We start from the raw sequence: 22,670 nt of genomic DNA, 5'->3' as shown, positions 1-22,670 counted from the left end.
CCACACTCTGCCTTCTCCTCGTGCATTGTCGATAATAATTATATTAAATTATACCGACCCAAAGAATAGAGGGGCATAACGTCGTTCAAGAACTCGTTGTGTAGCCGACACGACTCTCAACGCAGAACGCCATGGTCGCGCTCGTCGACTGCTTGTCTAAATTCCATTTCAAGCTAAAAGGTTCAAGCTACTACTACATATACGCTTGCCCTGTTTCAAGTACAGATATATTTAGCGGCGATGATTTGGTTCCGTGGTACACAGCATAGAGTGTGCGACTACGAAATATGACTGCCCGGTTCAAAACTCGGTAGTACCTAGAAATTTATTTTTTTTTTTTTTTTTTTAAAGATGATAGAGATGGTATTAATCGATGCTGTACAACACTTATCTCTGAAAAATATTATCTTAATACCAATTAAATTCAGAAAATACACTTCTTATCTTATGATTATTTTCTTTAAGTGTTTTACCACTTCTTTACAAAGTGTGACAACTGATTAGAAATGAAATCCGTTTTAAATTAATATGCTACGGCTATTCTATAATATTGGTTGTTCATTTAAAAACCAAAGGCCCCGTCTTAAGAATCATCCGAAGTAACAACGCTAAGATGAGACCTAAAAATTTAATCATTTTAATTTTACTGGGCTTTCTCCTGGATAATTCTAACGCAAAACTATTACGGGGCTACAAATGGTGCACAGTGGCTAGAAATGGAATATGTGCAGACTAAAAAATAAATAAAAAAAAAAAAAAAATGTTTCATTTAATTAAAATAGTTATGAGGTCGAAAAAAGTCATGGCTTTCCATTCTGTAAATCTTAGTATCTAAAGTAAACTTTTCCCCATTTTAGCTCATTAAAAACTATTATTCATTTTAGCCAACGATATTTTATACTTATAGGGAAATATTAAAACACATTTATTTACCTTATACACCATCTGTTTATTTATCTATTGAAAAATTAGCAATAATATGCTTTGCATCGCCAATTTGGTTTCAACCATCGTCAGTGGTTTACGTGAAAACGTTTGAAGAGCATCGAAAATGCCAATTCGAGCAAGTTTTTGTTTATTTTTCTTTCTAAGAGCTATAGTGGATGCCAAACCTAACATCGAAACATTTAAAAATAATGTTCTGGACTTGTATTCAGGAAACACGAGCCTCAACCAAGCGGCGTTGCCTATAGCCAACAGTTTCTTCTGCCCGTTGCTCTTGGTCTTCCTTTGGATAGTCTCCTTATGTAAGGAATTTGATTGCGTTTTTAATCAAACTCCTAATTTCTTAAAGCCCTCAGGCATATTAGTTTGTATATGCATGTGTTTCAAACTGGTCAAATCGGAAACATTAACCAGCTACGACACTAATAGCTTTGAGATGCAAGAGATTCACATCCTGGAACCCACATTCAAACACGTCAAAGGATGCGCATGCTTGGAATGTCTACATCGTCAGTTGGCCAAAGAATTGGAGATGGAAAACGGAAAATGAATAAAACTATGATTGTTTATTCTAGGCAATAACAAAATGTATAGTTCCGCAAGAACTAAGGGTCTATACATGAAATTAAATATAACTTGGAGATCCATTTTTTAAGACTTAACATCTTAAGTAGCTGTATATATTCATATTGGTAGAGGCTCTATATATGTTGAATGTCTTAACTCGGACTGCATTTTTTTCATATTTGATACAGTATTGTTTTGTTTTTCGAATGCGTTATAAAATATAAATACGAACTACTGTTTTCTTCAGTAAGCTTAATTCGAATTGCGGTCCGACTTAGATAAAGTCAAGACATCCTCGTGAATGGGAGACAAAGTAAGCTTCATATTACGATCCTTGACCAGATTACAAATGATTCTGAATTGGGCATCCGAAAACATTTTACGAGAGAAGCTCATAGTCAGCCTGTCCGATTTTTCGAATTCATTGATTATATCTTGAATTTCTGCATTAAATTCTATCTCCTTGGCTTCTTTCTCCAGCTCAGCTGCCGTTTTTGGGCGGTCTGTTTGTGAGCTCTTCGCAGCGAAAGCCCGCGTCCAAATATCTCGACTGGCCTCCTGATATTTGCTGATTCTCTTGTCAATGGAAATGAGCTCATCATTGATCTCCTTGTTCTCCGGGAGCTTGCTCCGAGCCTGCAGAAGAGCCCTTCGTGCCCGATCGTAATCGCCCAAAGCAGCTAGGGCGCGTCCCTCCTGGAACAGCGCCTTGCTGGATGGATTATTCTCGGTCAGACGCAGTAAGGACTTCATCATAATGCAAGTAAGCTTCGGGTTGTTCAGTTTGTTGTAGATTATCATCAGGTTTTGCTAAAAAGTCAAAAATACTCAGAATTACCTCTGCACATACCTATAAATTAGTTGTCTAAAGCCAATTTGGGCGAATTAAATCAATGAATTAATCAATTTTCATCAGATAAAATTATAAGAACTGAAAATAATTTGTAGATTTTCGGTCACTTACAGTAAGGGTTATCAACATATCCTTTTGTCTGCGCTGTTCCTCGTCATTAGCCATTCGGCAGTAGTTCAGAGAGTTGACCGCTCGTTCAAAGGCAGTTGCTGCGTTACGAAAGCGCCCGCGCTTTACGCAATCCTTGCCGTGCAGGTGCAGGTCCTGCGCCTTGGGATAGACCACGAAAAACTTGTCCCGGTCTTCGTTAGCGATCTCATCGATGGATTCCGCATCCCCTATAAGCGAATAGTCGATAACCTCCACCTTGAAGAGGCCATCCGCCTTGGGTTTGATTCTCGGGGGGCACCCGAGTTCTCTGAAGAGCAACTTGTGAGAGATGATGAACTCGGCCTGCTCGTAAGGACGCATCGTGCGCACTGCAGCTTCCAGGCCCTCCAGCACCTTGCGCTGACCTGTTTCAAACTCGAATTTCGTTCCCCGCAGCATGGAGGAGTCGAAGGGAGCGCCCTCACCTTCCCAGTAACCACTGTATCTCACCGTAACCCTCGCCTTATCCGGAACCATATCCCGCTCCACGTGGCCCTCGCGAATGATCCGCTTGTAGATGTGCTCATTGATTTTGTTCATCAGATCACGCAGCTCGTCAAAGGATTGTGTCCACGGGGAACGCAGCGCCTCGTTGTCTACATCCTCTGCATCTTCATAGTCACTGTCGCTATCGTGACCCAGAAACTCTTCGCAGGGATTATGGTGATGCTGCGACATGTCTACCTCGAATTCAGCGCCCTTTTCCACGAGATCGCTGTAGAAGGAGTTCCAAGATCATTGTTATGACCACGTGCTGATGTGAGGTCCGTATAGTACTCACGAATAGGACACGGGTTCTTTGAGCAGTTGGGGACCGCAGGGATAGTATGACTCCTCCATTATTTACAGTCACTGTTTATTTGTTGTCCAGAAAATAAAAAAAATTATTGAAATGGCGCGTTGTGTTGAATGTGAAGCGAAAGCTTTTTAGTGATGGCTTTGGGCTCCCGATTGCATAATTATTTTATTAAAAAGTTATCGAATTCAAACTTAAAAGGCATTAAAAATAAAAATTTATGTTTTTCATTAATACAACTAAAACCTCACTTTGTTTAATAATTTAACATAACATACGTAAAATTACAAACTAAATTTAAAAGAAAACTCAAAATACACAGTTAGAATATAAAATATTAACATCTCTGAAGGTTGCCAATTTTATAGATCTACGTATATAAAAAAAAAACCATGAGTGAGTTTTTTTTGTTTATAATAATAATTTAAATAAGACATCAGCAGCCAAGACGACATTAGTTCTGTATGTATCCCAAAGCCATTAGGACAAAGTTCGCCCCACCCACCAGTCGTTACTTTTTATATCAATTTTTATTCAAAACTGAACACTTATCGCTCTCCAAGTACAAGCACTCCAATGAGAGAATTCTTTTAGTGTGTGTAACAATAAAAAACTATGAAACATAATGAGGAATGCATTCGCAATGGCCTTATGTAGTGCTTAACTTGCGATATGGTATGACTATGATTGATATATTAAAGGGAGGCTAGTCTAAGGATGCAGAAAACAGTATAATGATACCCAAAAATTCTTCATTCACTTCTTCAGCAGCTTGCTCATGTCCTTGTTCTGCTTGTGGATCTTTAAGTCGACATCTTCAATTTTATAGTTCATGTTATCCAGCAGCTCGTTTTGCGACTCAATTTCGCCACCAAGATCGGTGGCCAGCATCTTCAAAACCGACAGATTGCTGCACATCTCCTCCAGATTGGCGTCGATCTGGGCCTGAAAGGGATTGGCCGCCTGGTGCTGAGGATGATAGGTACTGCTGGGATCGTCTCGCAGTTGACTCACTGGATGATTGTCGTAGCGCTCCGCTGGTGAAAGTGGGGCAGAAGGGCTAACTCCGCCACAGGCGCCCATATCAATATTGCTATTGGCCTCCTGGGAAAACTGACTGCCATTGGGCGAGCCTGCAGCTGGAGATGGCTGATCACGGTTGCCGGAAAGGTAATTCTTTAGGCCGCCAAAGACGCTCTTTAGACTAGTCAAATGACGCTGGCTAAAACGCAGCGTAGAATTGATCTCGTCCAACTGGTGGGAGGTCTTTTCCAGCTGCTCCCGCTGCTTGGCCAGTTCCACAGCTGTGGCCTTGCCTACTTCCTGGGTTTCGTAGAGCAGACCTATGGGTTGTATGAGAAAAATGTATAAATACGCCCCTTAATTGGTTAGTAATTGACCCCTTGGTTACCTAAGCTCTTATTAGTGGAGTCCAGAGTCCGCTGTTCGATGGCCCTCCTCTTTTCCGCATAGGCCAGTCTCTGGGCGGCCACCGAAGGCGATGAGGTTATTTCGTTTTCGTCATCGTCATCCATCTCAAAGGGATTCGTGCTACGCTGCTGTGAAATCTTGGGTGCTCCCGTTCGCTTGTTTTGCAGGAATAGGTCATCGTCCACATCCTCGAATCTGTCCACGGCATCGAAGTGGTCGTGCACCGGCTGTAGGTAATTGTGGGCCATTTTTGAGGCAAGAGAAATTTCTGAATCTGCTAATTTTGTTGTGTTTTCATAAACTTTTATTTTCTTTGTTGTTGTCCGTCGACTGGTTGTTATCGATTACACAGTTAGATCTGGCAACAGCTAACTAAAGTAATGAATAAATCGAAATGTAATGCTCAACAATAAATCAACATTATGGCCGTATAATACTTTTAAGAATAAAAGTTTTGTTCTGCATTTAAATTTTTTTGTACTCAGCTCATTATCTATCTATAAAAAATGGAATTTTTATCTAGCTATTCTAACTCAGATTGTTGAATACCCCTACCTCTGATCTAACGGGAATAAAGTTGTTTGCCATCACTGACGGATATCGAACCAGCTTTTCTATCAATTTTCCAGCAGGCGTCGCAGTTTTTTGTATCTTTTTGAACCTGCACAAGACATAACCTTTAGTTTAATTTAGGAAATTGTAGCTGCCGAACGTGAAAGGTTTCAGAAAACTCATCGACAAAAGAAAACATCACCACATGCATCAGACATCGCACTTTGTCGCCGCGTCATGTGCGGCGCTGCTTCTGCTGGCGGCGGCAGCGCAGTCAGCGGCGACTGCGCAGTCAGGACTGCAGCCAGGTGGCAAGTTAATCGAGTTGGACGAGGACAATTGGCACCTGATGCTCCAGGGAGAGTGGATGATCGAGTTGTGAGTGCAAAAGGATAGCTTAACATACCCAGCCTTAATGGAACACCGCAGCCCCTGACGTAATTACGATGGGGCGTGGTGCGCCGGCTCTCTTCAGCCGGCAAGCTGTTTTTCTTTTTCTCTGGAATAAAGGCCAGACATTCCTTTGTGGCCACGATGACGCATTTTTCTGGCAGCTGTTTTAAACGTGTTCTTTCGTCTGCACTTACAGCTTTGCTCCGTGGTGCCCGGCCTGCAAGAATCTGGCTCCCACCTGGGAGCGATTTGCCCGCGTAGCCAAGGATGTCCAAGTGCAGGTGGCCAAGATTGACGTGACCACTTCGCCTTCGCTCAGTGGACGCTTTTTTGTTACTGCCCTGCCCACCATTTACCAGTAAGAAACATCGCCTTAAAATTAATTAACTATAAAATTTAACCCACGTTAATGCTTTCCAGCGTGAAAGATGGCGAGTTCCGGCAGTATCGAGGTGCCCGGGATGGCGATGCCCTTCTCTACTTTGTAAAGAAGCAGCAGTGGCAAAGCATCGAACCGCTGTCCGCTTGGAAAAAGCCCGACACCCTCCATATGTCCGTGCTGTCCTACTTCTTCAAGCTGTCCCACACCCTAAAGGTACGTTAACCTACCCGATTATCACCTCAGTTCATTGCATGAGACATAAGCGGAAGCTTATCAGCAGGTTGATCCCGCTGACCCAAAGATTACCGCCCATTACTCATTACTCTGGTCTTTGCTTCTTGCTGTTGTTTTGTATGTTGGGTTCATGTACTAATAGCACACGCAAAAACTCTTTAAGGACTTCAACGGGCGGCTGCAGGAGGAGTATGGTCTGCCCACATGGGGCTCCTACGCACTTTTCGCCATCGCCACCATTTTCGTGGGCGCCGCCCTGGGATTGCTGCTTGTGTGCCTTGTGGACTTTGTATATCCACCCAAGAAATCTCAGCGCCAGAGTTTTTCTGAGTCGCAGGACAATCTGACCGAGGGCCTGGAGGATTTGGCAACCGAGGAGATCGAGGATGATGGCGATGCCGAAGAGAACGAAGATGAGCAACGCGAAAGCGATGAAGAAGAGCCGGAGGACGACGACGACGAAGAGGATGAGGAAGACAGCGAGGATCAGGCGGGAGATCTAGCCAAGCAGGAGCAGGAGGCTGACAGTGAGCCAGAGAAGACCGGGAATTTGGAGTCCAAGCAAGCAGGAGATGCTGCGCCCGAGAAGACGGAACAGGTGCGCAAACGCAAGCCACGCAAGGGCGATTAGGCGCTGCCAGATCCCTTAGGATCATCAGCCTTAGCGATCAGAAGCGGCAACAAAAAGACTAACACAGAATCGAGAGAATCGCAACCTCTTACCAAGCATCATTCGAGCAGATACAAAGGGTGTCTGCATTGCCTTCGCGCACAAATCCGATTGTTTCCCCCCACTTAATCCTAGCCAGAAAACGACACCTCATGTATTTCTTAATTATGTAAAACAAAATTATAATCCATTAAGCGGTAACAAGCGTAACAATAACTAAATTTAACTTCGTTTAGTCGTACACTTTAATTTCATTTGCTAAGCATTGTATTTTCTGTTCAAATCTATATCCTACACACTTATCTTTTCTTAAGCATTTCATTTGTAATTAAATTTCAATCAAATTGCAAGTTGTATTAAATTTTCGTATTACAAAATAAACTAAAAACAATTAAACTTTGTTCTTTTAACGTTTATGGGGCTCAACAAAAGTTCTAACGGCATACCTTCCGGGCTTTTAAAAATATTTAATATAATAGAAAGCCTAATCTTTTTGTGGTATTATTTTTTCACCTTTTTAAATAAAAAGTTCCATTCCATTTTACTAAATAAGAGTCAACGTATAAGAAATGGTTTTACAAATTTATTATCAGTTTATTGTAGGAGAATATGAAATAAGACAAAAAATCCCTGCAATTTCGTTATGTGTAAAACTACAAATAATCATTATAAAATGTGTGTGTGTGTGTGGTGTGGCCGAAATGACTCAAATTTTTAAATACATGTTTTCCAAAGGCAAAAAAACGGTAACTGTTGCTTAAAATAGTTCGCTTGTTGCGGCATACAATTATTGATCTTTATCTTATAAAAAGAGTACAAAATGATTATACAAATATCTCTATAAAAACGTGATTCATCTTCAGCGTCGGTTTGCCTGATCTGTTGGCACTTGTGATTTAAATCGGAATTAACTGGATTAATTACAACATTTTGATTGTTAAACAAATAATAATTCTTTCAACAAATTGCTATGGCTATTGTTAGGTTCATTCTGGGGGTTTCGGGGATAAGGTACTTGTGGTGTGTGTGTATATTTTAATTTCTATATATATTAAATATATATTTGATATATATTGTTTGGTTGTAAAAGTTGTACTATTGCAGCGTATGGAGGAAGTTTGTTGGGTGGTTTTTCGGGATTGCGATTGAAATTAGGATATGGATCGGGATCGGGATTGAGCTTGGGATTGGGATACGGATAGTTGGTGATTCATTTTGGGCTGTGGTAAGTTTTCAAATACTTTAAGTAATTGTCTGTATGTGAGTTTGGAAATTTTGCTGTTGTGAATTTCGTTTTCAGGCTGGCTTCAGTTAATTCGTATTCGTACAAAATGGTGAGATGTCAACAAAAACAATTGTTAATTACTTTGAAATATTCAAAAAGCAATCGTCGTGCGTCGTCGACTGCAGCTGAAAGCAGATTCTCCAACCGACCGAGGAGGAGGGTTGGTGTTGCTTTCAGCCCCAGATATTTGTTGTAAAATTAACCTGGGGGCCAGGGCCAACTCTATAACAAAGGCGCACTCTTCAGGCTTAAACTACTAAATAACTAATTGAGGTATGAGTGTGTTGAGGCTGTCCTCTTGCAGAACTTGCATGATGAATGGAAATTTTGACGGGGCCAAAAGCTGGCTTAATTTCGTAAACCGGTCTATTGCATAAAATTGCAGGTCTTCGTCCGTCGCCCATTGCCCATTGGGAACGGACAAGTAAAAAAGCGTAGCAAACTAGTTGGGCAAAGGAAAAGAATGTGGAGATGGCTGTCGCAAAGGACTGCTAGGCCACGAAATCGAGAGGCCGGTTGAAGCCACCCTTGCGATTCATGTACTGGCGGTACTTTCGCTTCAGGATTACATGCACTTCTCCGACATCGTTGCCCTCGACCTTCCTGTTCTTGGTGGTGTCGAACGTGCAGAATCCCATTGTCTTGAGCATCTCGACCTCTTCCGGTGATTTACCCTCCAGGTCCGCCTCGTTGATCTTGGGCCGATCGGCAGCTGTGGCCGCCGCATTGTTCCTCGTCGTCCTTCGCGACGTCGATGGTCCTGAGCTGCTGTTGCCGCCGCTACTACCGCCGCCTCCTCCGACACCCCTCGAACGCGATCTGTAAACCATGAATGTGCATCATGAGCTGTGAGTTTCAATACGTTTCAGTTAGTGAATGACAGGACCAGTTGATTGCATTCAAATTGCAACGAGCCTGGGAAATAACTAGGGCGACCTTGAGCATTGTGCACCCGATTGTGCAATTTGAAGTTTTAATTAAGCGAAATGCGACACTTTGCGACCGCTCGTTTGGCTTCATTAAAGGACTCATTTACGACTAGGTTTTTGGCTATAATTGCGGAAACCGAATCATAAATGCGCAGAAGAACCGGCTTGGCAGGATGTGAAGAGTTGATAATAGGAACCTTATTAAATAAACAACTGCACTCATGCTCAATATGGTCATTTAAAAAACATATTGTAAAAATATAATATGAGAAGTATTAAAGAATAAAATGCTTGAAGATAGGACGGATAAGACTACAGAGGTACCCTAGGTAAACGATGTAGTTCGTTTACTAGTTTTTTAACCATTTCCATTTTAAAATTGCTACAAGATGACTGCAACAGCAAGGGCTTTCTTTCTTTTTGTTGTATTTCTTAGTTCACATTTTGTAGAAAATAACAGATAATCCTTAGACCAAGTATAAATGATGAATAATTTCGCCTAGGACATGTCCTCGATCAGAGCCGCTCTCAGTTTGGTCGTCACTGTGGCTGGCTGTGCCTGGTTCAGCTTAAAGACGCTCTCGATCACCGAGATCTCTGTGGCTGTGGTGTTCATGCCCACGAAGGAGAGCCAGTCGTTGACAACCATGCCAGCAGCAAGGACTTCGCTACCTCGGTTTACTGTTCCCGCAACTAGGGGAACCTGTAGTAATGACGACAGCTCGTCCTGGTCCTGTATGCTCGTCTTGGGGTGCACCATGCCACCCTGGTTGCTTAGCACGGTGTATGAGCCCACCAGTGTGTTGTCAGCGATAGTCTGTCGGAAGACCTCAACCTTGAGAACATCTCCGATTATCTCCTCGGTCTCCTTGTCTAAATCTGGATGGACCAGAGCCACATAGTCATTGCACGCAATGACGTTGCCTAGCGCAGACAGACGCTCTTCCACGCGCTGGATCTTCACGGCATCCGGTAAGCTGTTGCGTAGGTGCTGCAGCTCCTCGTCGGTTGTGGAATTAGGCACCAGCAACCCATTCCTGTTGCCCACGGTGAGTCGCCCGATGATCCGGCAGCCGCCAACATTGGCGTGTACCACCGGGATCGTCTCAGCCAACTCCGCCTCAAAGGCACTGTAGAAAGTCTCGGAACCCCCGATGGCCACCAGGCAGTATGTGTTTGTTAGCTTTGTGAAGACGCCGATGTCGTCGTTGTTCTCGAATTGCACGCGCAACGCCATTTTCTCTGTATGTTCCTGGTTTCTTTTCTTGTGGATGCTACTCTTTTATCGGATTTACTGGCCTGACTGAGCCCGAGTGATGGGATCTTCTGGGTTTTGTTTATATGGCCGGAAAACTATTTAAACGCCGTGATGAAATTCGCACAATTTCGTTTCACGTGGTAAATTTTTTGTTGAGCCGCCAGAGCTGCATAACCATCGATTGCCTGCCTATCGAACGTGGGGCCTATCGATACGTACGGGTAAATAAACAAGTTCTGGGTTGTTTTCAGGGAATTGTTCGATGCCGTTAATAAATAGCACTACTGAGATTCACTTATTTTTTTAAATGTATCAAATAATTATTTGTCCCTAAATTGTATTTTATCTTCACAACCAAACATGCGTTTTTCCTATTGATACTTCCAGGTAAATAAAGGTTATAAAGAGCATCGCATAGGGGTGTTCTAGTTTCTAGATCTTAGTGGCTAGCTTTATACTTATCGTATTGGTTTTTGGTACACTACACTTTGTTATTCACCTAGAACGCCGGCTCCGTACACGATCACGGTCTCGCTCCCGGCTGCGACTGCGGTCGCGATCCCGCTCACGTCGACTGGGGCCACCACCTCCACCTCCAGATCCTCCGGAAGGAGCAACTCCAATTGCCTCCCTTTCCCGGGAACGGCGCTCCCTACGTTTTTTGCGTTCGGATCGCTCCTTCTCGCGTCTCCTGTGCGCCGGCGAGGCGGGACTCCGGCTGCGGCCCATTTCTCCGTTTCGGTTTCTGCTTGTTTGGCGGTATGAGTACTATATGGATTGCCTGCTCACGGATGGGGTACGTTAAGTGATGGCCATAGTAAAACTAAGGGAACCATTCTGCTCACCGTTGCTCTAGGCTGTGTCTAGCATTATTTGGGCGACACCGGCGGTGGGTAAAAACGCGCTAACTTAAAACTAAAACGCAAATAAACAACGCGCGTTATCTCGCCGCGACGCCGAAACGGAATGAGGAAATAACATATCAAAATATCTTATATCGATTACTGATATCGTTGCTCAACGCGATTTATCGAGTGCGATTTTTTTTATTCGATATTTATTTAAAATTCCATCAAGGTTGAGTTTTCGTTATTTAATTCTTTTTCAAAAACATTCATTAAAAAAACAGATAGTAATACATTTTCTATAATTATAATTAGTTTGTGAAAATATTTAAATGATTAATAAAATTCTGTATTTAAAATCGAAATAATTATTTAAAACCTGTTCAACGATTTTTGCCGATCGTAGTTCAAATGAACTACTACAATGGCGGTTCTTCTAGTTCGATCTTAAGGTAGGAGGTGCTGCCAACTCCCACGAAATAGAAAGAAAATGCATCTTGAAGATTAAGATACACACAACAATCCGTAAGTGCGTCAGAATTTTCAGAACCCGCCGTTCCCTGATACTCTCGAATCAAACAATTAAATGTTACTGTACATCTGAATGCTATCGCGTGTAGATAGCCCTGTTTATAGCGAAAAGTAGTGTTCGCAACCGATCCGTCCGGTATTCAATATGTTTTCGGGTCTGCGAAATACCTCGGAGGCTGTAGCAGTTCTAGCTTCCGTAGGTCTTGGTCTGGTTTTGTTCATTTTTGTGGCTACCACGCCGATGTCCGTTGAAGCGACCCAGTCGGGAATTTACATAGATAATGGCAAAGACCAGACGATAATGCACAGAGTTCTGAGCGAGGATGACAAGTTGGACGTGTCTTATGAGATCCTTGAGTTCCTCGGTATTGCCGAGCGTCCCACTCACTTAAGCAGCCACCAGTTGTCACTGAGAAAATCAGCTCCCAAGTTCCTGCTTGACGTCTACCATCGCATCACGGCTGAGGAGGGGCTCAGCGACCATAACCACGACGGTGATGACGATGACTCCTATGAGCGAAGCCATAGGTCCCGGAGAAGCACCGATCTCGAGGAGGATGAGGGCGATCAGCAAAAGAACTTTATCACCGATCTGGACAAACGGGCTATAGACGAGAGCGACATCATAATGACCTTTCTAAATAAGCGCCACCACAACGTAGATGAACTGCGCCATGAGCATGGTCGCCGTCTGTGGTTTGACGTCTCCAAGGTGCCAAACGACAATTACTTGGTGATGGCCGAGCTGCGCATCTACCAGAACGCTAATGAGGGCAAGTGGCTGACCGCAAATAGGCAGTTCACCATTACGGTCTATGCCATTGGAACTGGAAAATTGGGCCAGAACACTATGGAACCGCTGTCTTCGGTGAACACAACTGGAGACTACGTGGGCTGGCTGGAACTCAACGTAACAGAGGGTCTGCACGAATGGCTAGTGAAATCAAAGGACAACCACGGCATCTACATAGGAGCTCATGCCGTAAATCGACCAGATCGTGAGGTTAAACTAGATGACATAGGATTGATTCACCGTAAGGTTGATGATGAGTTTCAGCCCTTCATGATCGGCTTCTTCCGGGGACCAGAGTTGATAAAGGCATCGGCGCACAGTAGTCACCACAGGAGCAAGCGAAGTGCCAGCCATCCTCGTAAGCGCAAGAAGTCGGTGTCGCCTAACTCTGTTCCTCTACTGGAGCCGATGGAGAGCACACGCAGCTGCCAGATGCAGACCTTGTACATAGACTTTAAGGATCTGGGCTGGCACGACTGGATCATCGCTCCGGAAGGCTACGGGGCCTTCTACTGCAGCGGCGAGTGCAATTTTCCGCTCAATGCTCACATGAACGCAACGAACCATGCGATCGTCCAGACTCTGGTCCACCTGCTGGAGCCCAAGAAGGTTCCCAAGCCCTGTTGTGCTCCGACCAGACTGGGAGCACTCCCCGTTCTTTACCATCTGAACGACGAGAATGTAAATCTGAAAAAGTATAGAAACATGATTGTGAAATCCTGCGGGTGCCATTGAATTCAATTTACCACTTAGGCTAAGTTATATAAAGCATTTCTGTGTAGATGTCCACCTCTGTACTAATCTCGAATATTTTTATAGAAATATACAGCGCTGTACCTAACTAAAATCGTACTGTGATTAATGAAGAGGGTTAAGTTAAGTAAAAAAACATGTTTATTGTCTTATCAATTTGTTGGGTCTCCAACTAAAGTAAAAAAAAAACGGATGCACAATTCAAAATCAAAATTCAGGTAAAACAACAGCATCGTACGTTTGGGTACACGTGCTTGTTTTGAATCTGTCCTTTTTTAAATCAAAGGAGCGTAGTTTAAGCTCAATTCGTTAAAATAACATTCACTTACAAACAATGATGGTACAAACAAATTCCTCGTAATGTTGTTAAAGCTATACATGGTTATTTTGATTCTAACTGCTCGTTAACAGGAAAATATTAATCAAAAATACACTTTATCTCTGGTGGATCCAATGATGTCGGAAGGCGAATAAATCCATAATTAAGTTTCCAACACGTTTATCGATTAGGCAAGACATAAGGCGACCATCAAATACTGGCACGGTAACATTTAACGATCCACAAGCATCTCTAGAAAGAAAAAATAATTAAATTGAGAGGTCTTTGAAGTGCTTTCGTACATACAAAATTTCATATACAGGAATTGAGTTTCGGAAGTATTCCTTTAAAGTAAATACTCCGTTAATCGTTTTTGCTCGACTAATGCTAAGCATTATATATGGATCCTTTCTGTAGAGGATCACAAAAATGTGCCTGTTCGGTGACTCGATGGGTTTAGAAAATTTACCAAGAACACTTTCAATAAACGCTGCTGTAGTCTTGCTGTGGAACTCCTCGCTCTCATACTCCGAGTAAAGTATGAAGAACTGCCTCTCGATGAAATGAGAATTGAATTGTTCTGGCTTTTGTGTCAATTCTAAGTTCTCTTCTAATTCCCTATTCCAATTAAAGTGCGAATTTACGGCCAAAAGATACAATGCTGGCAGCTGAGCAGACGGCAGATATATTATTGGCAAAGGCTTAGAAAAGCCCACACAGGATTCCTCGCTTTCAAAGATCTTTGACAGTGTTTCAGTCAATACGGCATAATGGGAACCTGGCGGGGAATCATGACGCCACATCTCCTGGTTGCCGCAGTTCTTCAACAATTCATGGTACATTTTAAAGAAGCACTGGCGAGTTCGCATCATCATCTCGGCAGAAGGCTTAGACATAACCATCCAGATCCATTCATCTATAAAAAGATTAACGTTGCGATCGGACGATGTAATTTGACTGTCGCATATTTGAGAAAGACGGAGACGGGGAGATCCTAAATAATTAAAAATAAACCATTTTATCCTATGCTAACTTGAAAATCATCAGCTTACCCGCAAATAAGGCTACGGCGAGGGGAACGACCATGGTAGCGTGTACAATATGGTTCTTTTGCCTGGTACACACAATCCAGGGTGTCCGAAAATTCTGCGCCGATATGTTTAATGGTTCCAAAAAGTCGCGTAGCACAGTGTTGGGATGTAGGTTAACATTCCCGGAAAAGGCCGATTTCAGGCAATTTTTCCCAGCGTCTACTACGCAAATATTAGGATACAACCCACCCGTCAAGGCCGCCTTAATCATGTGCCAATTCCCGGACATCTGATTAAGATTCTGCATAGTTAGCTTACCACGGCTGTGAATCAAATTAGCCGCCCGCAAGGAGCTCACAAGTTCGGCTCGAGTACAACTAAGCTGCTCCATTAACCCGTTCAGGACAAAATCGTATTCATCTGTTAAATATGGCGGAGTTATCTTGTTGTGTAGTCTATTTTGCCATTCCTGAAACAAGCGCACGAAAATGAAGTGATCGGAGTACTGATTGTCGGCCAAACGAGTACGCTCGTTCTTGATGCGATTCTGAATGTAAATGGTGAATCTGTCCCACAGGTGGTCGACGTCCTCGTTGAACGGAATGCCCAACGGATCCGCTGTCAACAACGAGCTTACTATAGTCAGTATAGGATCCAGACACCTCAGCAGGATGCCAAAGATCAGCATGCGGCCGAGTTGACAAGGAACCGGAAGGTCTGTCAGCCGACAACCCAGCCATGTCACATCCTCAGTCTCTTCTAAAACGTCTATTTTTTTAAGAAACTGCACGGCATGATGTACGTTGACCAGGGGTGGAGGAGAAATGGTAAAGCCTAGATATTCGCTTATAATCATATTGGGCGAAAGAAATTTAACCGCCAAACAGATCTTGTCCAGCTGCATGGTTTGAAGGTGTGGCTGAGAAGTATCCTTAAGCTCGTCGTAAGCCTCTTTGTTTATCAACCGGAAGCATTGTGCATCACCACCTGAGGGAAAACAAACATTTATTTCATACTTTATAATAAACCGTTCTTACCATTTAGATTAAGGATTAACTCCCTTCGCAGGAGGCAATCTTTGCCAACCCATTCGTAGCGATCATCCCCGCTGTATGTGCTGCTATCATAGATGTTTATCACGCGGCAAGCGGTATCTATTTCGTATTTGAAGGGTACCTTCAATGGGAGCGATTCTATTATACCCGTTGCTAAAACAACCTTCACCGTGTCATCAGCAATGTCGGTGCCGACCAAAGCGTCAAGGTAGTCCATCCGCATGTGCTCGTGCAGCAAAAATATGGAGCACTCCTGAAGGCTGCCAGTCAGGCAGTGACTCAGTATCATATAGTTTAGTTTAACCAAGTGATAGAAGGTGGGCAAAATGATGAGGATGTTGCCTAAAAAAAGTAAAATATATCCAGTTACATCTCCTAGCATAGGCAAGCGCCTCAAATCTGGTCAGGAATCACATAACAATATGAATGTAAATCTATGAATGAACTGGTTTCGCAGACCCTCTTTATGTGTATAAAAAGTGCTTGCTTCAAATGGGTTTAATTTATTAAATCTGATTTACAAAGTTACCTATATATAAATAAACGCGGCATTGCTCCATTCGTATAAACTAGGTTTTAAGACAGACACACATTAATAAAATAGATCGATATTACTAAATGGCTTTGACATCTTCGGCTAAAACTAATATAACTATTTAACAGACATAGGCATGTACGTTTTTTTGTGTGGAGGCGGCGCGACATCTAGTCGGAGATTTGTTCACAAAGTGAGGGGATACAGCAGTATATGGGTTAACTGGAACTTAGGGCTACGAACGCGGCTCTGTCTCCAAGGCCTGGATTTGTCGCAGTATCTCCGACTTCTTTTTCACCTTGTCTAGCTGGTCTTTTTCTAGTTTTTTCTGTTCGCCGGCTTGAATTCTGCTCTCGATCTGCTCGATTTCTCGGATTTTCTTGCGCAGCTTTTTCAATTGCTTAGCGGGATCCTGATCCTGAGTTCCATCCAGCTTAAGGCTGTCCTCAAGTGCCTTGGATATCGCGTTGATGTCCCGGCTGCCAGAGGGTTGCTGATTGACTTTTAGCGGCGGACACGTGCTGGGCGGCATAACACGCCCAACAGGCGTTGGCACCTTTGACTGCCTAACGGTATCCTTTTCTTGCTTTTTGGCTCTGGTCCTTTCCTGCTTCTCGCGCTCTTTCTTCGACTCGGCGGCCACCAGGGGACACATGCCAGGCGGCACTCCGGCCTGGCGCTGGGCCACGAACTGTTTGCCCTTGCTCTCGTACAGCGGCACCTCTTCCTGGGGAACATAGCCATCTTTGACGCGACGCGCCTTGCGCCATGTGCCATCCGGCCGTTTTGTGGCCGGGATGAACTTGCCCTCGCTGCTCTGTAGATAGGTGCTCATCTTGCTACTTCTATAAAAAACAATGTCAGGCGATACTAATCGATAGCTGACATTGAAGATGGAACTTTTTGCGCGGCGAAGTCATATTTTCCCGCGATTAATCGCATTCAAGCTTGGGGGATCGAGTCCCTTTGAGACCGTTACTATCCCATTTTAAAATTTTCATTTCCTATTAGAATCACAATTTACTGCATTTGAAGATTTCAGATTAAATCCTACAGGCCCGACACCTTTCCTAAATACAATAATTACTTTCACTTCTATAACGTATCCCGACTACATGACAACTAAATATGATCTTAAAAGTAATAAAATAAAGCCAACTCACCTCGCGAGTACTCCGGTTTGGTGCGCAAAAGATACATGATGTCTATAATTAGATCATAGTCAACGAAATCCGGCTTGGCGCTCTTAACCACATAGCCATGGAGGCTGTAGTTATTCAGAACATCTATACACTCGTGATTGCCATTCATGGCCGCCAATGAGATGGCATTCTGCTGATACTGGTCTACGATATAGGGATCGGCTCCCATGAAAAGGAGCAAACGCAGATGACTGGCCTTATTAAGCTCGGAGGCGAAATGCACCGCCGTCTTTCCGTTCAGGGAGTGGCGATAGTTTACTGGAACCAGGTCGTAGTTTACAGCATAGAGAAAGGGACGTATGGATGCATCCGTCCCCATCTCTCCGTAGGCCTGCAGGCACTTGTCCATTTGCTCGTTGCGCTGGCTCTGGGTGCGGAAAGCCTCGGGAACCTCCTTGTAGATGTGCGGACCCCTGTGAATCCCGGCCAAGGCAATGCAGCTATGCAGGTCGTTCAAGTAGGAAATACGGGATCTAGACTCTGGTTGCTTTATCATATTCAGCTCTGCTCCCTCGCCAAAGAAGTCAGTGAATTTCTTGGTTTCGCCCATCTGCGATAGCAATACCACTCTCAGGTTTGGGTGAGTACACAAACCCAGGCGAATTTCGCTCAACAGAAGGTCGGTATAGGGATCATGCAGATGCACATCGTTCACCACCAGGTGGCTGACATTTCTGAACTTTTGTTTGGCCAGAGACCGCAGAAAGTACTGCGCGGTCGAAAAAATTACGTAGGTGTTGGAACTAACGGCGCTGAAGTGCGGCAACTGAACGCCAACTGTTTCACCCAACTCCTCGCCAAAGAAATTGGCCATCCGCTGGCTGTTGTAAGTAGCCACGATGCCCTGCATCTCTATGCAGATTATCTTGGCGTTGGTCTTCTTGTTCTGGCAGTCATTCAGGATAAGCAAGGGTAGGAAAAAAGATTTGTCCCAGGAGAGTTCGGCGTTGAAGACAATCACGCGATTGGCGTACATTGGCCACAATATCGTGTCACGCAACCGGTATCCCGGAAAAGTGGCCAGGATGTTACGCTGTGACTCCGTCCAGAAAAAAGGATTTGGCGGGCGGATGGCCGGTAACGGAAGATGCAACGACGGTAAGTCCGATGTATCAGCCTTTAGGGATGACACATCCGCTGTAAGCTCCAGATCGTTCTTACCCATGAACGACTTCCTGCCCAGTAATGTAAACATGTTCAGCGTGGCCCCGGAGGACAGGGTTAGCATCTTGGGCTCCTCCAGGTAGTGACGACATCCCTGTTTGTAGATCTTAACGGATATGTTCCCATTCATGTGTACAATCTGCGATCGGAGACCCAAGGATCGGGCGCAATTACAGAATGCTTCATGCTCGCTTGTCCGGAATGTGCATGGAAACAACTGGCAGCAGCGCCTGCCGGCTATAAAGTACACCAACTGCTGCGGAATAAACTTATCCTGGATTATTTTATTCATTTCACGAGCGATCTCATGAGACTGCTGAGATCTTTTGCGAATTAGGCGCAATTATTGTGGCGCAAAAAGCCGAATTCCGTTATTGCCAGGCTTCTTATGAATAATGGAATGGAACGCACAGGGTTGTATTTTTGCTGAAGTAAGCTCTTTTTTAGGGGTATTCTTTCTCATTCACTCAAACAAAAAATGTGAAGCACCAACAAATTTACAGACGTAGAAAAAAGCAGAAAAAACATAGCAGACTATGTTTTTTATTATTACTGAACTAAAATATATTTCAATTTCTTAAATAATTATATACATTAGGATAGTGTTTCGTTAGGTATAATAATTTTCCTGATTTCATTATTTGCTCTATGAAGGTTTTCACTTGGGTATAATAATCTTGTGATCCCTCATCATTTTAAAAACGTTGTTCAAATGATAAAATACATTTTGGATAAGGGCTTACATATATGTAAATTGTATTAATATCCACCGGGCTTACAATTATTAATGAATATTTCTTATTAAAATCCAAACACAAATTCTTTAGATGTATAATACGCTCATCACGTATAATTAAGTAAGCTACATAAGTTTTATTTAAATAAAAGTTTTTATTAAATATTATTATTATACCAAGGCCTGCTGTTGGTATTGCTCCTGACCTAAAGAAAGTTTGACTTCTCCACGGAGTTTTGAGATCCGCTGCTCTGGTTTGACCAACCGGTGTTTCCATTCTGAAACGGTTTTAGAGTTGGGGTGTTTTCGTTTGTAAAAATTTTTATAACTTACATGTTGGTCATTAATACCGGAATTGTCCGTCTTGATCATCCCGTTGGCGGCTTGATTGTTCGGGTTATTCGATCCCTTCCGTCCGCCAAAATTGTTGGCGTTGTGGTGGCCACCGTTTTGGGCCATCCATGATAAAAAATTGCCGCCCTGTAAATTAACAAAAAGCTATTTTTGATTGAAACCATCACAGAGGGTTTAATACTTGCCTGCTGGTCCTGGTTTTGGTTATGTAGCTGGTTGCCGACTATGCTCCACTGATTCAAGGCGGCAGCGACCAGTGCGGGATTGATCGGCAAGGAGTTGAGATTAAACTGGCTGCTCATGTTCTGGCCCTGGTTGGAGGAGTTCGATCCTTGCGAATTGATGCCAAGAGCCTGCAGGTTGGGCATATCCAGATTGGACCGATTAATCCAGCCGTTGTTGGCACCTACGTTCCCACTGTGTGGCTGATTCATTCCGTGGTAATTACCCTGTCTATTGTTATATTGGGTACCTCCTGCTTGGCGATTGGCGTTCCCTCCACTAGAGTGATTACTACCATTAATATGATAGGCCCCGCTCGAATTTACACCATAATTATTTCCGCCCATGCCGTAACTTGTGGTACCATTGTTGCTATGATTATTTGCAATGATTGAATTCTCACCGCCGTGAGCGTTGTGTTGGTTATTGCCTCTGTGGTGTCCATTTCGAATGGAATTCATGTGGTTGCCTTGTGGGTGATAGGATTGCATGCCAAAGCCGTTGTTGTAGCTTTGGCCATGATGGTTTTTGTTTTGCTCGGCCTTTGGGGCAGCATTTGAGACATGTACCGAAACACCTGAAGAAAATACGTCATTAAATGTTGTTTCTCTTTTAAAATTATATCAACTCACCCTTAATTATGTGATCCTCTCCACACAGGGACTGTGCCACGTCAGGATCGAGAAAAGTGACAAAGCTGAAGGCTCTAAAGGGTCGGGGAATAAAAACGTCCGTGACCTCGCCGAACTTCGAGAAATACTCGCGTAAGTCGTTCGCGTTTATGTCCTCTGTGCAGCGTCCCACGAATACCTTGCAAGGCACTTCGTGGGCTAAGCCCTGGATGATCAAAATTATTACTTTGTACACATTTTAGGAACTCATCAGATAATACCTTGGAGTTGGGAACCTTGACCTCGCACCAACGACTGTCGATGAGATGGCGATTAGAAAGAACGCGCATCTGGGCATCGTAAGATCCAAAGCGCACGAATCCAAAACCCTTAGACTGGCCCGACTTGGTATCCTTCTTTATCTGGGCCATAAGCACCTCCCCAAAGGTCTCAAAATACTCCCTTAAACTCTCCTCAGTTGTCTTCCAGGGTAAGCCGAGAACTATAAGATCAGTGCACCGCAAACGGGTTTCAATTCGTTTGGTCTTTGCCGTTGAGTTTTCCAAATTATCATCGCTCTTTCGTTTGTTTTCTGTTAAGTATTCAATGTTGAAATGAGTATCTACCGTACATGCTGTAAGAACCAAGTCATACCCTTCGGAAACACACAAAAATAAGGGTATTCTTCCCATCCCGAGCCCACGTTCGGAGGGAACAATCTCCCCTCGTTCGAGCGAACTCCGCGGACCGCCTTCGTGTCCAGGTTGCGATACTTCAGACCGCAAGATCCAGGAAACTGAGCCTGCAAGGTGGACAGCAGCAGAGTGCCATCTTCTTCGCAAGGTAACTCGATCGGCTCGTCACCCTCCTCCTCCGAAACTTGAACGAAGTCCATTACCATGTTTGCTGCTAAAAACGACACGAGGTTAAAGATATCGATCGCCGGATGGGACTCACACTTCGCTCTAGAAATGATCAACCATTATCATTCAATCAACTGCAGAACCCACATAATCTGCAACCCTACATTCATGAATTGCACTCACTTAGTTCATGCGTTCTTTTCAGATGCATTTCAAAAAGATCCAAGTCAAAAAAGTTTTTAGAAACCACTTTATATGCACAATGGTCGTATTTCCCAACGAACGTAAAAACGCTTACTGTAATATATACTACCGCATTATATTGACGTGCAATAAAAAAGGAAACCTACATATTTCAATAAGTAAAAAAAACTGAACTGGAAAAAATCATTTATGAAAACTCCAGAAAGGAAATTAAAAATCTGTGCAGTATACATTTACATTGTATTGTTAAGACCCGCTAGGCACAGAAAAGCAAAAGGCACACTTGGAGGCTTTATACTCCCCATTCCCGTAATATATAAAATTCGGATATATGTATGTATGTTTGTATGTATGCTGTAAGTGTATGATACACTCACGCTGCACACACACAAGTACACCATTAGGTACACAAAATGGGAAAACCCAGTTAGACCGACCCAAAAGTGGTTACACAACATTCTTACACTTTTTATAGGGGTTAGTTGCTGCACTTTAATATATGATTCGATTTCTGGCAGCGCTTCCACACGATATTCTTGATACTCTTTATATTGTAAGTATATTCAGAATTCAGTTTACTCTCTCACACGAATTCGATTCACACCCAGGCAGAATTCAATTCAGGTATTCACTTTACGTTCGACGCTCGTTTTTTGACACAACACACGCTATTTATGAACATTCACTTTCAATCCGTTCGTAATAAAAAACAGGCGATATTTACAATTGATATATTAACATTTTTTCTTTAGAAAAGTGGACCATATTTTCCTGGCCTGCCTTTCCGTTTTGACTTTGCTGTATGTATCTTTCACGTTTTCACAGTGTGACCTCTGTGGGTGTAGTTCAAAATACCAACCGGTTGGGAAATACATATACTCCAATAATATCGAAGATTGAAAGAACAAAATCACGTACATATTTCGTTAGTGTCGTGCCTCAATGTTTTGCAATATTTTAATTGTACAAAATATAAAGAAGAAGGAACGAGAAAGTTGGGCTTAATT

At 43.3% G+C, this 22,670-nt stretch overlaps 10 protein-coding genes across 16 annotated transcripts; 3 read left to right on the top strand and 7 right to left on the bottom strand.

Moving 5' to 3' along the window:
- The first annotated feature begins 350 nt into the window (after positions 1-350).
- LOC108107498 lies at positions 351-1,615 on the top strand. Its single transcript, XM_041819705.1, has 2 exons — positions 351-1,247; positions 1,302-1,615. The coding sequence occupies exons 1-2, from the start codon at positions 1,052-1,054 to the stop codon at positions 1,493-1,495; spliced, it is 390 nt and encodes a 129-aa protein (XP_041675639.1). The 5' UTR covers positions 351-1,051; the 3' UTR covers positions 1,496-1,615.
- On the bottom strand, positions 1,497-3,548 carry LOC108107497 (inactive peptidyl-prolyl cis-trans isomerase shutdown). Its single transcript, XM_017215045.2, has 3 exons — positions 3,297-3,548; positions 2,477-3,230; positions 1,497-2,322 (listed from the first exon to the last, which is right to left on the bottom strand). The coding sequence occupies exons 1-3, from the start codon at positions 3,353-3,355 to the stop codon at positions 1,765-1,767; spliced, it is 1,371 nt and encodes a 456-aa protein (XP_017070534.1). The 5' UTR covers positions 3,356-3,548; the 3' UTR covers positions 1,497-1,764.
- Positions 3,549-3,822: 274 nt separating this feature from the next.
- Positions 3,823-5,097, bottom strand: LOC108107327 (synaptosomal-associated protein 29). Its single transcript, XM_017214813.1, has 2 exons — positions 4,723-5,097; positions 3,823-4,654 (listed from the first exon to the last, which is right to left on the bottom strand). The coding sequence occupies exons 1-2, from the start codon at positions 4,988-4,990 to the stop codon at positions 4,068-4,070; spliced, it is 855 nt and encodes a 284-aa protein (XP_017070302.1). The 5' UTR covers positions 4,991-5,097; the 3' UTR covers positions 3,823-4,067.
- A 236-nt stretch (positions 5,098-5,333) lies between these two features.
- LOC108107326 (thioredoxin-related transmembrane protein 1) lies at positions 5,334-7,323 on the top strand. 2 transcript variants are annotated; one of them, XM_017214811.2, is made up of 4 exons: positions 5,334-5,672; positions 5,884-6,045; positions 6,108-6,282; positions 6,446-7,323. In XM_017214811.2, exons 1-4 carry the CDS (start codon positions 5,500-5,502, stop codon positions 6,932-6,934), a joined length of 999 nt encoding a protein of 332 aa, XP_017070300.1. In that variant the 5' UTR covers positions 5,334-5,499; the 3' UTR covers positions 6,935-7,323. The 2 variants fall into 2 exon arrangements, with proteins under 2 accessions (XP_017070300.1, XP_017070301.1); XM_017214812.2 differs by having other exon boundaries at positions 5,336-5,672; positions 6,467-7,323.
- Positions 7,324-7,543: 220 nt separating this feature from the next.
- On the bottom strand, positions 7,544-11,425 carry LOC108107330 (U4/U6.U5 small nuclear ribonucleoprotein 27 kDa protein). The gene is made up of 3 exons (XM_017214815.2): positions 11,291-11,425; positions 10,945-11,226; positions 7,544-9,077 (listed from the first exon to the last, which is right to left on the bottom strand). The coding sequence occupies exons 2-3, from the start codon at positions 11,172-11,174 to the stop codon at positions 8,750-8,752; spliced, it is 558 nt and encodes a 185-aa protein (XP_017070304.1). The 5' UTR covers positions 11,175-11,226; positions 11,291-11,425; the 3' UTR covers positions 7,544-8,749.
- LOC108107328 (eukaryotic translation initiation factor 6) lies at positions 9,597-10,650 on the bottom strand. Its single transcript, XM_017214814.2, has one exon. It carries the CDS (start codon positions 10,422-10,424, stop codon positions 9,687-9,689), a length of 738 nt encoding a protein of 245 aa, XP_017070303.1. The 5' UTR covers positions 10,425-10,650; the 3' UTR covers positions 9,597-9,686.
- A 340-nt stretch (positions 11,426-11,765) lies between the features above and the next one.
- LOC108107401 (protein 60A) lies at positions 11,766-13,461 on the top strand. The gene has a single exon (XM_017214921.2). The coding sequence runs from the start codon at positions 11,967-11,969 to the stop codon at positions 13,347-13,349; it is 1,383 nt and encodes a 460-aa protein (XP_017070410.1). The 5' UTR covers positions 11,766-11,966; the 3' UTR covers positions 13,350-13,461.
- Positions 13,462-13,490: 29 nt separating this feature from the next.
- LOC108107399 (benign gonial cell neoplasm protein) lies at positions 13,491-18,965 on the bottom strand. 2 transcript variants are annotated; one of them, XM_017214920.2, is made up of 6 exons: positions 17,471-18,965; positions 17,101-17,115; positions 15,755-16,114; positions 14,739-15,704; positions 13,993-14,680; positions 13,491-13,938 (listed from the first exon to the last, which is right to left on the bottom strand). In XM_017214920.2, exons 1-6 carry the CDS (start codon positions 18,963-18,965, stop codon positions 13,803-13,805), a joined length of 3,660 nt encoding a protein of 1,219 aa, XP_017070409.1. In that variant the 3' UTR covers positions 13,491-13,802. The 2 variants fall into 2 exon arrangements, with proteins under 2 accessions (XP_017070409.1, XP_017070408.1); XM_017214919.2 differs by lacking the exon at positions 17,101-17,115.
- Positions 16,260-17,167, bottom strand: LOC108107402 (partner of Y14 and mago). The gene has a single exon (XM_017214922.2). The coding sequence runs from the start codon at positions 17,140-17,142 to the stop codon at positions 16,543-16,545; it is 600 nt and encodes a 199-aa protein (XP_017070411.1). The 5' UTR covers positions 17,143-17,167; the 3' UTR covers positions 16,260-16,542.
- Positions 18,966-19,208: 243 nt separating the features above from the next.
- LOC108107279 (TAR DNA-binding protein 43) lies at positions 19,209-22,488 on the bottom strand. Of its 5 annotated transcripts, none has more exons than XM_017214720.2 (7): positions 22,128-22,488; positions 21,251-21,505; positions 20,878-21,188; positions 20,618-20,822; positions 19,949-20,562; positions 19,743-19,889; positions 19,209-19,687 (listed from the first exon to the last, which is right to left on the bottom strand). In XM_017214720.2, exons 2-7 carry the CDS (start codon positions 21,495-21,497, stop codon positions 19,616-19,618), a joined length of 1,596 nt encoding a protein of 531 aa, XP_017070209.1. In that variant the 5' UTR covers positions 21,498-21,505; positions 22,128-22,488; the 3' UTR covers positions 19,209-19,615. The 5 variants fall into 5 exon arrangements, with proteins under 5 accessions (XP_017070209.1, XP_017070210.1, XP_017070211.1 ...); XM_017214721.2 differs by having other exon boundaries at positions 21,251-21,502; XM_017214722.2 differs by having other exon boundaries at positions 22,388-22,488.
- Between the last annotated feature and the right edge of the window lie 182 nt (positions 22,489-22,670).

This window comes from Drosophila eugracilis, unplaced genomic scaffold, assembly GCF_018153835.1.
Source record: "Drosophila eugracilis isolate 14026-0451.02 unplaced genomic scaffold, ASM1815383v1 contig_1765, whole genome shotgun sequence".
Classification (NCBI taxonomy): domain Eukaryota; kingdom Metazoa; phylum Arthropoda; class Insecta; order Diptera; family Drosophilidae; genus Drosophila; species Drosophila eugracilis.
Note: the sequence above shows the minus strand (reverse complement) of the source record. Positions and strands in the feature narration are given on the sequence as shown.